The 12,459-nt window shown below is 52.6% G+C and overlaps 2 protein-coding genes across 2 annotated transcripts in view; one reads left to right on the top strand and one right to left on the bottom strand.

Annotated features, from left to right (window-relative positions):
• Positions 1-670: 670 nt before the first annotated feature.
• Positions 671-10,536, top strand: Fsd1 (fibronectin type III and SPRY domain containing 1). Its single transcript, XM_021149308.1, has 13 exons — positions 671-847; positions 1,934-2,029; positions 2,315-2,446; positions 2,881-2,982; positions 4,222-4,244; positions 4,410-4,531; positions 5,150-5,359; positions 7,594-7,692; positions 9,037-9,196; positions 9,514-9,593; positions 9,728-9,979; positions 10,077-10,165; positions 10,295-10,536. The coding sequence occupies exons 1-13, from the start codon at positions 833-835 to the stop codon at positions 10,403-10,405; spliced, it is 1,491 nt and encodes a 496-aa protein (XP_021004967.1). The 5' UTR covers positions 671-832; the 3' UTR covers positions 10,406-10,536.
• A 181-nt stretch (positions 10,537-10,717) lies between these two features.
• The window catches only part of Stap2 (signal transducing adaptor family member 2), an 11,175-nt gene continuing 9,433 nt past the window's right edge, over positions 10,718-12,459 (bottom strand). The window contains exons 11-14 of the mRNA XM_021149259.2: positions 11,429-11,602; positions 11,256-11,348; positions 11,111-11,185; positions 10,718-11,012 (exon numbers count right to left, since the gene is read on the bottom strand). Of these exons, the coding sequence (XP_021004918.1) occupies positions 10,948-11,012; positions 11,111-11,185; positions 11,256-11,348; positions 11,429-11,602 (407 nt within the window). The 3' untranslated portion in view covers positions 10,718-10,947. The remainder of the gene's footprint in view (positions 11,013-11,110; positions 11,186-11,255; positions 11,349-11,428; positions 11,603-12,459) is intronic.

A 12,459-nucleotide genomic window follows, 5' to 3' on the forward strand; every position in this document is an offset into this window, starting at 1 on the left:
CTCTGGCTGTCCTGGAGCTCACTTTGTAGACCAGGCTGGCCTCGAACTCAGAAATCCGCCTGCCTCTGCCTCCCGAGTGCTGGGATTAAAGGCGAAATTTTTTTTCATTGCTACTTCATATCCGTAATTTTGCTACTGTTATGAATAGTAACATAAATATTTTTGTTTTCCGAGGGTCTTAGGCGATCCCTGTGAAGGCGAACCCATTCCACCCCAATGTGGTTGTGAACCACAGGTTGAGAAACTCTGCCTCAGCCTTTACCGGGCTAATAGCAGATGAACTATTTAGGTAAATATGTCTAGCCCTAAAGAGCAAGGGCTGGTAGAAAGGTTTCTAGGGGGAGATATAATCTGAGGCTTTGGAGGATGTATAGGAGGATGTATAGGTCACTGTGCGACCATAATGGCTCCGTTCTGGTTGGTTGTACAAGTGGCAAGCATGTGGGCCACGGAAGGACAGCTCTCAGGGTAGGAAAGGGTGGCACCTGGGTGCCAATTTGAATAGCAAACAGGATCAATCTGAGGTAAGGGATAATCCTGTGTTCACAAGACAGGATAAGAGGCCAAACTCAGATATCCCTCATCCCTCCCAGTATTACACCGGGATAACCCAAGCTCCGGAGGAAGACAACTACATTTCCCAAGCAGCGCCGGTCGCTCGCGCATGCGTAGTACATGTAGTGATGGAGCGCTGAGCAGGGGGCGCGGCGGCGGAGGCGGCGAGGGCACGGAAGGCTAGTTGGCTGCTGTCTGCGTCCAAGGAACTTTAAGGGTTTGGAGAACCAGCTGAAGGGGACCCGCGGCCGGGCCAGGGCGACAGGGGGCTGCAACTATGGAAGACCAGAGGGTAGGACCCGGAGAAATGCAGGGATCGGGAACAGGGAGGGGACCAGGTGATGCTGCAGCGCCCCTCCCCCCGCACGGGCCGCCCGCACAGCGGCTCCTGTTAACACGCAGACCCCCTACCTCTCCTCCCCGCTCCTGACCTCCCTCAGCATCTCGTCATCCTAGCCTGGGATCCTAACCCACCCCACAGGTCACCAACCCAAGCTACGCAGGGCCCAGCCCCACCACCCTGGGTGGGAACCGGCTTCTGGTGTCCTCCTCCACCTGCTTTCCCAGAGGATCCTTCTCTCCTTGCCCAGTCCTTCACAAGCAAGACCTTCCAGCTGCCCAAGTGAACCCTGTCCGCTTCCCAGGCAGACCCCTGCCTATCTCGCCTCTCCCAGGAGAAGTTTGTTTCTCCATATACTCAGTTGGACTCTGAGACTCGCCTTGCCCAGCCTTGCCCAGACTACTCTCTCAGTGCAGCTCACCTTCAGCTTTAAAGATGCACATACTGGCCTGGGTTGCTGGTGGTACACTCCTGTGTCCTAGCCTCTGGAGGTAGAGGCAAGAGGTAGATGTAAGTTCAAGACTACTCTAGGCTACACAGTGAGACTCTTGTCTCCAAAACTGAACAAGGAGCTGGGGAGATGTCTCAGTGGGTAAAGTGTTTGCTATGCAAGTGTGAGGACCTGAGTTCAAGTTCCCAACGCCCACGTAGGAAGCTAGTTTAGTGTGTAGCTGCATTCACTATAGCCCCAGCCCTAGGGACATGGACACAGGAGGATCCCTGGGGCTCGATGGCAGCTGGCCTAGACCAGGCTCAGTGAGAAACCATACTCAAGTAATAGGTGGACATTGAGAGAGGAAAACAGCCAACATTAACCCCTGGTCTCCACATGCACGTGCATGCATACATATGTGCGCACACACACACACCCAAAGTCAAAACCAAATAAGTCAGTGCTCAGAGTCTGTCCCTGAGAGGCTCTGTGGGCTCCAGTTTCCTTCTCTACTATGGGAATCTCACAGCCTCACATCAGACCTGCATTCCTGGAGGACAGTGCTCACCCAACCTGCTGCCCCCATGATCCTTCTGTCCCCCCAGGAGGCGCTAAGAAAAATCATCACTACCTTGGCCATGAAGAATGAGGAGACGCAGACCTTCATCTACTCCCTGAAGCAGATGTTGCTGAATGTAGAGGTGAACAGTCTGCTCCTGTCTGCAGATGTGGGTGCAGGGGAGAGGCCAGGAGGCACCCCTCTGTCTGCTGGGGACTCTCCACGCCTTGGTTTCCCCGTCTGCATAGCCCTTGCCTTTTCTTTTGTGAGACAGGGTTTCTCTCTGCAGCCCTTGCTGGCTCAAGACTTGCTCTATAGAGCAGGCTAGCTTGGAACTCAAAGAGATTCACCTGCCTCTGCATCCCCAGGGCTGGGGCTAAAACATGCATTACTGCTCTAGCCTCATGGTAGCCTCTTTCCATTGCAGGCCAACTCAGCCAAAGTCCAGGAGGATCTGGAAGCCGAGTTCCAGTCCCTCACGTCGGTTCTGGAGGAGCTGAAAGAGTCCATGCTGATGAAGATCAAACAGGACAGGGCCAGCCGCACCTACGAGCTGCAGGTGCGACCACATACACATACCCTGTCTCCAGAGCCTTTGGTGCCCTCCTAACCCTTGCCAGCCACGACCCAGCCCTTCCCCAAAACACCTTCTGCATCATCACTACCTCCCTGAATTTCCCAGTCCTTCCCATTGGTCCCCCCCAGAGCCAGGGTAACACTTCCCCTCAAACACCTTCCATGGCTCTCATGAGCTCTCCAGATCCCAGCTGTCCGTCTCTCAGATTGAACCCAAACCTCATTCCCATCTGTGGTATCAGGACAGCCTGGGGGACTTGGATGTGACCCAGGCTATGAGTCAGGCTCAGAACTCAAGACTCCAGTAAGCTCTTCCTACCTGAAGCCCTGTTGGGCTGTGGGTCCCAGAGGGAGTCAGAGCTCTGGGTGGGTTTGTGGTGGTTGAGGGACTTGTCTGTGTCGTTGTACTGCCCACAGAACCAGCTAGCTGCCTGCACACGAGCCCTGGAGAGCTCCGAGGAGCTCCTGGAAACAGCCAACCAGACCCTGCAGGCTTCAGACAGCGAGGACTTCAGTCAGGTGGGTGTCAGTGAGTGGGATCCCCAGGGTCCCTGGGTCAAATGTGTCATGTCTGCTTTTGTTCATTTTTATCACATGTATTGGTTCGTCTCGGGGGAGGGATGTATGCAGTCCACAGCCATCCTGCCTTGCCTTCATGTGAGTCTGTGGATCAACCTCAGGTCTATCAAGCTTAGCAGCAAATACCTTTACTCTCTGAGCCGTCTCACCAGACCCCACGTCATTTTATTTACTTTTTTTTTTTTTTTTTTTTTTTGGTTTTTCAAGACAGGGTTTCTCTGTATACCCCTGGCTGTCCTGGAACTCACTTTGTAGACCAGGCTGGCCTCGAACTCAGAAATCCGCCTGCCTCTGCCTCCCGAGTGCTGGGATTAAAGGCGNTTTTTTTTTTTTTTTTTAAGATTTATTTATTTATTGTATGAGCACACTGCAGCTGTCTTCAGACACACACTAGAAGAGGGCACCAGATCTCATTACAGATGGTTGTGAGCCACCAGGTAGTTGCTGGAAATTGAACTCAGGACCTCTAGCAGAGCAGTCAGTGCTCTTAACCACTGAGCCATCTCTCCAGCCCTCAGAATGGGTTTTTACTGTGACATGTTTGTTGTTGTTTTTTCTGAGATTCCTATTAAGCTTGGCCATCTATATTTTGGTTTGTTAAATGTGTGACTTGGAGCTGGTGAGGTGACTCAAAGGAGAAAGAGGCTTGCAGGCAAGCCTGGTGACCTGAGTTTAATCCCCAGACCCCAGGTGGTGAAAAGGGAGAAGTAACTTGCAGAGGTTGTCCTCTGACCTCCGTAATGTATACACACAGAGAACCAAATGCAATTTTAAAAACTGAAAATAAAGCCAGGCGGTGGTGGCACACTCCTTTAGTCCCAGCACTCAGGAGGCAGAGATAGGTGGATCTTTTGAGTTCGAGGCTAGCCTGGGCTACAGAGTGAGTTCTAGGTCAGCCAGGGCTACATAGAGATTCTGCCTGGAAAAAAAATGAAAACAAAACAAAAAAATAAGTAAGTGTGCCAGTTGCATGCACTGGGGACAGAGTGGGAGGTAGGGTGGGGTGGGGCTGCCTTAGTCTGGCTCTCTGACACACAGCCTGGAAGGGGTCAGTTCAGCTTCTGCCTCCTGGCATACATCTTTTCCAAATACCACCTGTTGTGCCTCAGTCTCCCTGCCTGTGTAGTGGCACAGACCTGGGTGACATGCACCTTTGATTTCTGCTCTGTCCTTTTCTAGGCCGCCAAGGAAATCAAAGATGGGTAAGATGTGGAGGTCAGGTTCCCCCATTCCAGAGTGGGACACCCATTAGGGGAGGCCAGGTCCCTGAGCACTGCACAGATACACATGGCAGGGCCCCAGATGCCCCAACCTGACCACTCTGCCACCAAGCCACCATTGGTTTGCTCCTGCCTCCCTCCCTGCAGCATAACTATGGCCCCTGCCTTCCGACTATCACTCAAAGCCAAGGTGAGCGACAATATGAGTCACCTCATGGTGGACTTCGCCCAGGAAAGGCAGATGCTACAGGCCCTCAAGTTCCTACCTGGTGAGATGGGGACCATTTCAGGGCCCGGGACTCTGGGAGGGATAGAGGAGACTGGGATGAAGCCAGAAGGTCCCGCCCATACATACAGGAAGCCCAGGCTGAGCCCAAACTGCACAGGGTTAGATCTAGTATAGCCCCATCCACACAGAGGTGGGCCTTTTGCTGTGTGGGTAGGACCTAACCAAGGCAGGTTCACAGACCAGCCAGAGCTCTCTCGGCAGTGTATCCTAATTAAGCCATGCTCAGGGTAGGGTCTATGGGTGCCTTGTTTGTGGATGGGTGGGGCCTCCAATTTGGCCATTCCCACCTGGCTCTGAGAAATCCCTGTTCTGGGGATCCAAGGGGACTGCACCTTCTAGGGAGCTGGCTCTTTCAGGAGGACCGCTGTGGGGTCCAAAAGAAACCCACACCCCTAGGTGGTAGAGAAATCTGGAAGAATACCAAATGGTAGTAACCTGAGGTGTAGAGAGCTCTGCCCCAGCCTAGGTGCACTCAAGAGGTCCCAGCCTCAGCCCCAGTCCCACAAGGGCTCTACCCTAGGGCTCAGGGTACTAGAGTAGAGTGACTCTACTCTAGTCTAGGGCGCAGATGTTGACCCTTCTCCCTGGGCTTTGGCAGTGCCCAGCGCCCCCACCATCGACTTGGCAGAGTCCCTCGTGTCAGATAACTGTGTGACACTTGTATGGCACATGCCAGATGAGGACAGCAAGATTGACCACTATGTGCTAGAGTACCGCAAGACCAATTTCGAGGGCCCACCCCGCCTCAAGGAGGACCACCCCTGGATGGTTGTCGAGGGCATCCGGCACACCGAGCACACCTTGACAGGTGAGGAGCACCCTTCAGTGAGTGAGAGAGCATGGCCAGGCATGTAGAGAACACACATCAGCCTGTTAGGAAACACGACCAAGCACTCACAAGCAGATGATGAAGCATGGCCAGGCATGTGGGGACAGGGGTACTCTCAGGTGTAGGGAGGGACAGACAGGCATATGGGGCAGTACAGCCTGACAGAAGAAGGAGCTCTTCCCAATAGAAGCATCCTTAGGTAGGAGGGGCAGCACTCAGATACGTGAAGGAGCACTCCCAGGCAGAAAAGGGAGCACTCCTTGACAGATGAAGGAGTGCTCCCAGACATGGGAGGGAGCAACTATAGGTAGAGGGAGCATGCCTAAGCAAGAAAGGGAGTATTCATTGACAGGTAGGGGAGCACAGGTTTATAAAACAGTCCCCACTCAGCTTAGCTATACTTCTCCCAATTGCCCATCTCCCTCCTGGCACCATTGCCCTGTCAACCCACAGCGTTTGGTGTTACTGGCTCCCTGGAGCCCCTGGGGTCTGAGAGCCCCTGGGGTCTGAGAGCCGGTAGGGTTAGCCAGCCCGTAGAACCATCAGCAGAACAGATGGCAGGATGGATGACTTTGTTCTTGTGTAAAGAACTGGTTTCTCCAAGCCATTTGAAAGCAGAGGAAACTGAGGCATGGGAGGGACTTAGCCCTCATCTTTCCAGCTCTGCATCCAGCTGCTGGTCTTGTGTGTACCACTGTGGATGTCAGAGGTCAATATTGGCCATCACCCTCAGTGGCTCTCTGGGTTATTTTTTGAGACAGGGTCTCAATGGTCTGGTGTTTGTGGTTAGTCTGTCTGCTTCCTCCTTGGGTTTACAGTCTGGATGTGCCACACCGAGCACCCCTTACATCCCCGCAGCTTTCCCATCTCTTCAGCCCCCTTCACGCACTAGTGAGCAGTAGGGAGTTTCTGAGAAATTGAGGATATCAGCTAGTCTAGGCATTGCACAGCAGACAGGAGGAGTTTAGGAGGCAGGAACCATTGAGGTGCTAATTAGTTTACAAAACCTTTCAGGCTGGGAACCCCTGATTTTCCTCCCTAACTCTCAAATCTCAGCTATAATCACCAGCCTGCTAGTTATCTGTAATTAGCATTCATGGTTAGTAATGAGCATGCTAATTGCAGGGGAACCTGGCCATGCCAGCCAGTGCCAGAGCCCCAGAAGCTACTGCCATCCCCTCTGTACAGAAATCAAAACAAACTGACCCTCTTTTTTTCCCATAGGACCTCAGAATCCGTACTGCAGGCCCCTCTACCTTTCAGTAGTTGTGTTGTGACTTTTTATCTGGGATAATCACAGACACAGCACAGCGAGGGTCCCTGTCTTCCCACTGGTGGCAGCTGTGGAATAGCTACAGTTCAGTGCCAGACCAAAGAAATGAAGGGGGGAGAGAGGCATGGCTCAGGTGCCAGAGTGCTCACCTACCAGGAAGGAGACCTGAGCTGCATCCCCAGCATAGTACACACCCATCATGCCAGGAAAGGTAGAGGCAGGAGGGTCAGGAGTTCAAGGTCAGCCTTGGCTATAAAGAGAGTTTGGGGTCTGGCTGGAGTACATGAGACCTGCCATATAAGAAGAAAGCAGAAATGGGGAGCAGCGTGCATGCCTTTAATCCCAGCGACACAGGTGATGGAGGCATGTGATCTCTGTGAGTTTGAGGCCAGCACAGTGCTGTCTCAAAAACAAAAAGGAGTAAGATGGGGCCTGTCTTCTGGACCTGAGCTCTCTGGCGATATGAGCTATGGAAGGTGCTAGAGCATAGGATGTTTGACTAAGGTTTGCCGTGGCAGCCCAGAATGATAGGAGACTGACAGACACAGAAGGTGAGACTTGGTGTCCTGAGTGTGAGCGGACGGTGTGCAGAGATATGAGCAGGGAGCCTGGGTCAAGGATAGAAGAAGCAGGCCCACCCCCTGCTGTGATAATCAAAGGGCCTGAGAGACGAGGGTCCAGTGGTTAGAGCACCTGCTGCTCTTACAGAGGTCCTGGGTTCAGGTCCCAGCACCAACATGGTGGCTCAGACTGCCCATAACTCCAGCTTCATTGGATATGATGCCCTCTTCTGGCTTGCACAGGGACAGGTGGTACACAAACATACATGTGGGCAAACCACCCATATACATAAAAACAAATATCTTAAATGAGACACAGACAGACAGACAGATAGACAGGGATGGGTGGGATCCCAGCACTCTCACTTTTTTCTTTCTAGGTCTCAAATTTGACATGAAATACATGAACATTCGTGTGAAAGCCTGTAACAAGGCGGTGGCTGGTGAATTCTCCGAGCCGGTGACCTTAGAGACACCAGGTGACTGCCTCCCACCCCTCCCTGGACTCCGTATCTCGCACCTGTCTTGGTGTCCTGTCTTGGTGTCCTGCGAACCCACTCTTCTTAAAGATTGTAACAGGGTGACCTGGTCACTCTAGCCGCTAGGAAACTCACCCTCAGGCAACAGTGGCTATCTTTACTTGGATATCTTGCACTTTTATGGTTTTTTTTTTTTTTTTTACTTCTTTTCATGAGGTGATCCATGGATTTTATTTTACAAGAGGGTGTGTGTGTGCACGCGTGCACATGTAGGGGGTTCATGCATGTGGACAGCATCATCAGGATGTGCGCTGAGAATACAGATGTCAACCACCATGTATACCTCGTCTTTAACTTGAACTCTAGGAATTAGCATCCAGGGGTTAGTTGAGTGTAGTGGCGCACACCTTTAATCCCAGCACTTGGGAGGCAGAGGCAGGTGGATCTCTGAGTTGGAGGCCAGCCTGGTCTACAGAGTGAGTTCCAGGACAAGCAGGGCTACACAGAGAAACCCTGTCTCAAAAACCAAACAAACAAACAAATCCAGGGGGGTTATAGCAATCAGGACACCTTAGCACTTAGCCCCTCTGCAGTTAAGATTTTTTTTTAAATCATTACCTTATGTTTTTTTCCTGCATATGTGTCAGAGCAGTAGGGGATATGAGTGCCCATGGGGGCCAGTTCAGAAGCTGGAGTTACAGTCACACAGTTGTGAGCCACCATGCAGGTGCTGGGAATCGAACCCAGCTCCACTGGGAAACTAGTGGACAACCTCTATCCCCATCCCTTTCTTAACAACAAAAAAAAATTATTTATTTAATTTTTCGAGACGTTTCACTAGGTAGCCCAGGCTAGAAGTGACAGTCCTCCAGCCTCAGCCCCATGGGAGCTGAGATTGCATGTGTAAATGGAGTTTCTCCCTATCTGTCTGTCTCCCTCTCTCCTGTTTCCTCCATAGAGTTGGGGGCAGAATACAAGTTGTAAAAACATTCTCCCACAGTGATTCTTTTATATATATCCTCTTCGGAAGTTCCTGTGCTTTCTAGTCTAACTCCCTCCTGCTGCTCTTTCTTTGGAGTTAGTGGAAGGAGAGGGCAGAGAAGGCTTGAAAATGCCTCTAAACTCCAGAGTTGTTTGGGCCACAGCCCTTTGACCTTGTCCCTCTGGCTCACAGTCAGTCAGTTCCCACAGCCTTCCTGTCCTGTGTCTCCCCATCTCCCCTCCTGCCTGTTCCCCTCGGTCCTCTGTTCTGGCCAGCCCGGATCACTGGCTGTCCATCTTGTCTCTCTGTGTCTATCTGGGTTTCCCGTCTCTGTGACCCCCCCTTCGTCTGCCTGGCCTCAGCATTCATGTTCCGCCTGGACGGGTCCACATCTCACCAGAACCTGCGAGTGGAAGATCTCTCTGCCGAGTGGGACGCCATGGGTGGGAAGGTCCAAGATATCAAGGCTCGAGAGAAAGAGGGCAAGGGACGGACCGCATCCCCTGTAAACTCTCCAGCCAGGTAGCCCAACTCCCTGTTCCCTAAGTCTGCAGTGGGCATACTCGCCATGGCCACTTTGATCAGAACTGGGGTGGAGGGAGGGACCTGGGGTGTAAGGAGCAAGGAGATTTTGAGCAGGGTTTAGATGTTTGATGGTTGACCAGGGGGTTTTGCTTTGGTTTGTTTGTTTCTGCCACATCTGACGCGAGTTAGCTCAGTGGGTTAGGAGGTTTCCAGCTGAGGAAAATGTCAGGCGTGCCCATAGTGGCTGGTGTGGAGTAGGGAGGTTGAACCCAGGGAAAAGTATAACCTGAGCTGTGCATTCCTGCTGTTCACAGAGGGACTCCATCTCCCAAGAGGATGTCCTCAGGTCGTGGGGGCCGGGACCGGTTTACAGCTGAGTCTTACACGGTGCTGGGTAAGGATGGAAAATGTAGGGAACTAGGAAAACAGATTCTGAGGGTAGCAGGGCTGGAGCAGGAACTGGCGTGCCTGGGGGAGTAGGGAGGTGCACGCACTGCATCCTGCCCCCTCCCTGTCTCCGGGCTGCAGGGGACACGCTGATTGATGGTGGCGAACACTACTGGGAGGTGCGCTTCGAACCAGACAGCAAGGCCTTTGGCCTGGGTGTGGCCTACCGCAGCCTGGGCCGATTCGAGCAGCTGGGCAAGACGGCTGCATCATGGTGCCTGCATGCCAACAATTGGCTGCAGGCCAGCTTCACCGCCAAGCACGCCAACAAGGTCAAAGTGCTGGACAGCCCTGTGCCTGACTGCCTGGGTGTGCACTGCGACTTCCACCAAGGTACCATCATTTTTCCCTCCCAGGTCCCGATACACCGGCCCCTTCCCTGTCCCTCGCCTACCTCCTGACACCTGTCCCCCTGCTCCCCTCACCCCAGGCCTCCTGTCTTTCTACAATGCCCGCACCAAACAGCTCCTGCATACCTTTAAGGCCAAGTTCACACAGCCTCTGCTTCCAGCCTTCACCGTGAGCCTGCTGCAGCAGGAGGGGGGCCCTCTGGTGGAGAGGGGCGGGCTCTGGTGGAGAGGGGTGTGCTGGGCCTGTCTTTGGGTGCTTGTGACTCCTGGCTGAGTTTCCCTGTCCTCTACTCCCCAGGTGTGGTGTGGAAGCTTCCAGGTGACAACAGGCCTGCAGGTGCCCAGTGCCGTGCGCTGCCTGCAGAAGCGGGGCAGTGCCACTAGCAGTTCCAATACCAGCCTCACCTAGGCCAGGCCACCTACCAGCTGGGGTGCTTCAGCCCAGCTTCTTCTTTCTGCTGCTTGGAGCCTTAACTCTGGAAGGGAGGGTCAGGGTTCCCTCCCCACCTCACTCCATAATAAAGATAAAACACTGGTCTCCCTACTGCAGTGGTTCTTGGGAACAGGGCACATAGGTCACCCAGACCTTGCATTTCTTAGCTGAGAAATAGGCTTTCCTTGTGGACAGGTGTCAAAATGGCCAGCTTGGGGCAACACCTGACAAGCCCCTTACCCCCAGTCTCAGATGCCAAGATAGACACAATCCTATGGCCACATGGCATTTTGGGTTTGGCTTTAGCTTTATTAAACAAGATCTTACTTTGTAGCCCAGGCTACCGTGGAACTCACTATACAGTTCAGGGTAGCCCCAAAATTACCAGGACTCTCCCTGCTTTACTTGAGGGAGGTCATTTTGCACCAAGCTGGCTGTGTCCTATCCCCTGAGTGAGGATAGCGCTGGAAGAAGACTATTGTACTCAGAGATAGCCCACTGAACCCTGGGAGCCTGGATCAGTGTTCCAGTGCCCTCCTCTTCTGTAGTTTCTCTTCCAGCTCAGCGGTGATATCCCCAAGTCCTGGTGGGTAGGAGTCCAGGGTTAGCTAGGGCACCTTGGGCTGTGCCCCAAGCCCTGGGCCTGTCCACCACGCATCTAAGCCCCCAAAGTCTCCTTACTTGTCACAAGGGAGGGAGCCTGGGGCGAGCTTCCACCTAGCTTCCTGGTCCAAACACTGGTAATGGCTTTGAGATCTGCAGAAAGAGGTGGATGAGGTCCAAGGCCAATGTCACTGAGGAGGAAATGGGGAAAATAGAGCCCTACCTGGCTTAGGCACAACCGATGGCTTTGGGGGTTTTGCTGGGAGCCTTGCCAGCTTCTTGGGCTTCAGGGGGACTGCCTGACTGGAGAGAGACACTGCATGGACAAGAGAGAGAAGTCACAGGGTGCTACCTGTTTCTCCCAACTCCGGTGTTAGCGGCCCAACCTGGGCTTACCATCCTGATTCATGTATTCAGCTGCTGGGGAGTCTTCAATGGGAGTCACGTAGTTCTCATCCTGGTCTGGTAACTGAGGCAGGGGAGGTAGTTGAGGCAACTTGTCTTCCTGGCTGGACACAGACACAGGTACACGTGGGAGTGGCTTCGGGACATTAGCAGGGAGGGCAGGGCCTGATGAGAATCAGAGTCACTGTCAGAGCCTATGTGATACAAATCCCTTAGGGAGTACCTACTGAGATAAACAAGTGTGCCCACCTGCCGATCACAATGTGTCTGCATTCTGGGATGCACATGGAATCTCAGCTTTAGACAGGTACAAGTGTATACATATATGTGTATGATGGGGGTCTGCCCCCACCCCCAGACTCATGTTTGAATGCTTGGCCCATAGGGAGGGAGTGGTAGTTATTAGGCCTTGTTGGAATCGGTGCGGCCTTGTTAGGGGGAAGTGTGTCACTGAGGGGAAACAAGCTTTGAGGTCTCCTATGCTATGCCTAGTGTGGCACACACTCTCCTGCTGCCTGTGGATCAAGATGTAGAACTCTCCTCTCCTCCAGCACCATGTCTGCCTGCAAACCGCCATGCTTCCTGCCAGGATGACCACAATGAAAATGAACTAAACCTCTGAAACTGTAAGCCACCCACAATTACTTTTTGTTTTATTTTTAAGATTTATTTGCAAGGCGATGATGGCGCACGCCTTTAATCCCAGCACTTGGGAGGCAGAGGCAGGCGGATTTCTGAGTTCGAGGCCAGCCTGGTCTACAGAGAGTTCCAGGAAAGCCAGGGCTACACAGAGAAACCCTGTCTTGAAAAACCAAAAAAAAAAAAAAACAAACAAACAAAAAAAAAACAAACAAAAAAAAAGATTTATTTACTCATTTTATGTATATACGAGTACACTGTAACTGTCTTCAGTCACACCAGAAGAGGGCATCAGATAGTTGTGAGCCACCATGTGGTTGCTGGGAATTGAACTCAGGACCTCTGGAAGAGCAGTCAGTGCTCTTAACCACTGAGCCATCTCT

The sequence above is a fragment of the Mus caroli genome, chromosome 17 (genome assembly GCF_900094665.2).
Source record: "Mus caroli chromosome 17, CAROLI_EIJ_v1.1, whole genome shotgun sequence".
Classification (NCBI taxonomy): domain Eukaryota; kingdom Metazoa; phylum Chordata; class Mammalia; order Rodentia; family Muridae; genus Mus; species Mus caroli.

What these genes read in the sequence shown, in the direction of transcription:
- Fsd1 (XM_021149308.1), top strand. An exon ending in GGTGACCTTAGAGACACCAG is followed by an intron (nt 7,693 to 9,036) that starts GTGACTGCCTCC and finishes GCCTGGCCTCAG; the next exon opens with CATTCATGTTCCGCCTGGAC. An exon ending in CCTGTAAACTCTCCAGCCAG is followed by an intron (nt 9,197 to 9,513) that starts GTAGCCCAACTC and finishes TGCTGTTCACAG; the next exon opens with AGGGACTCCATCTCCCAAGA.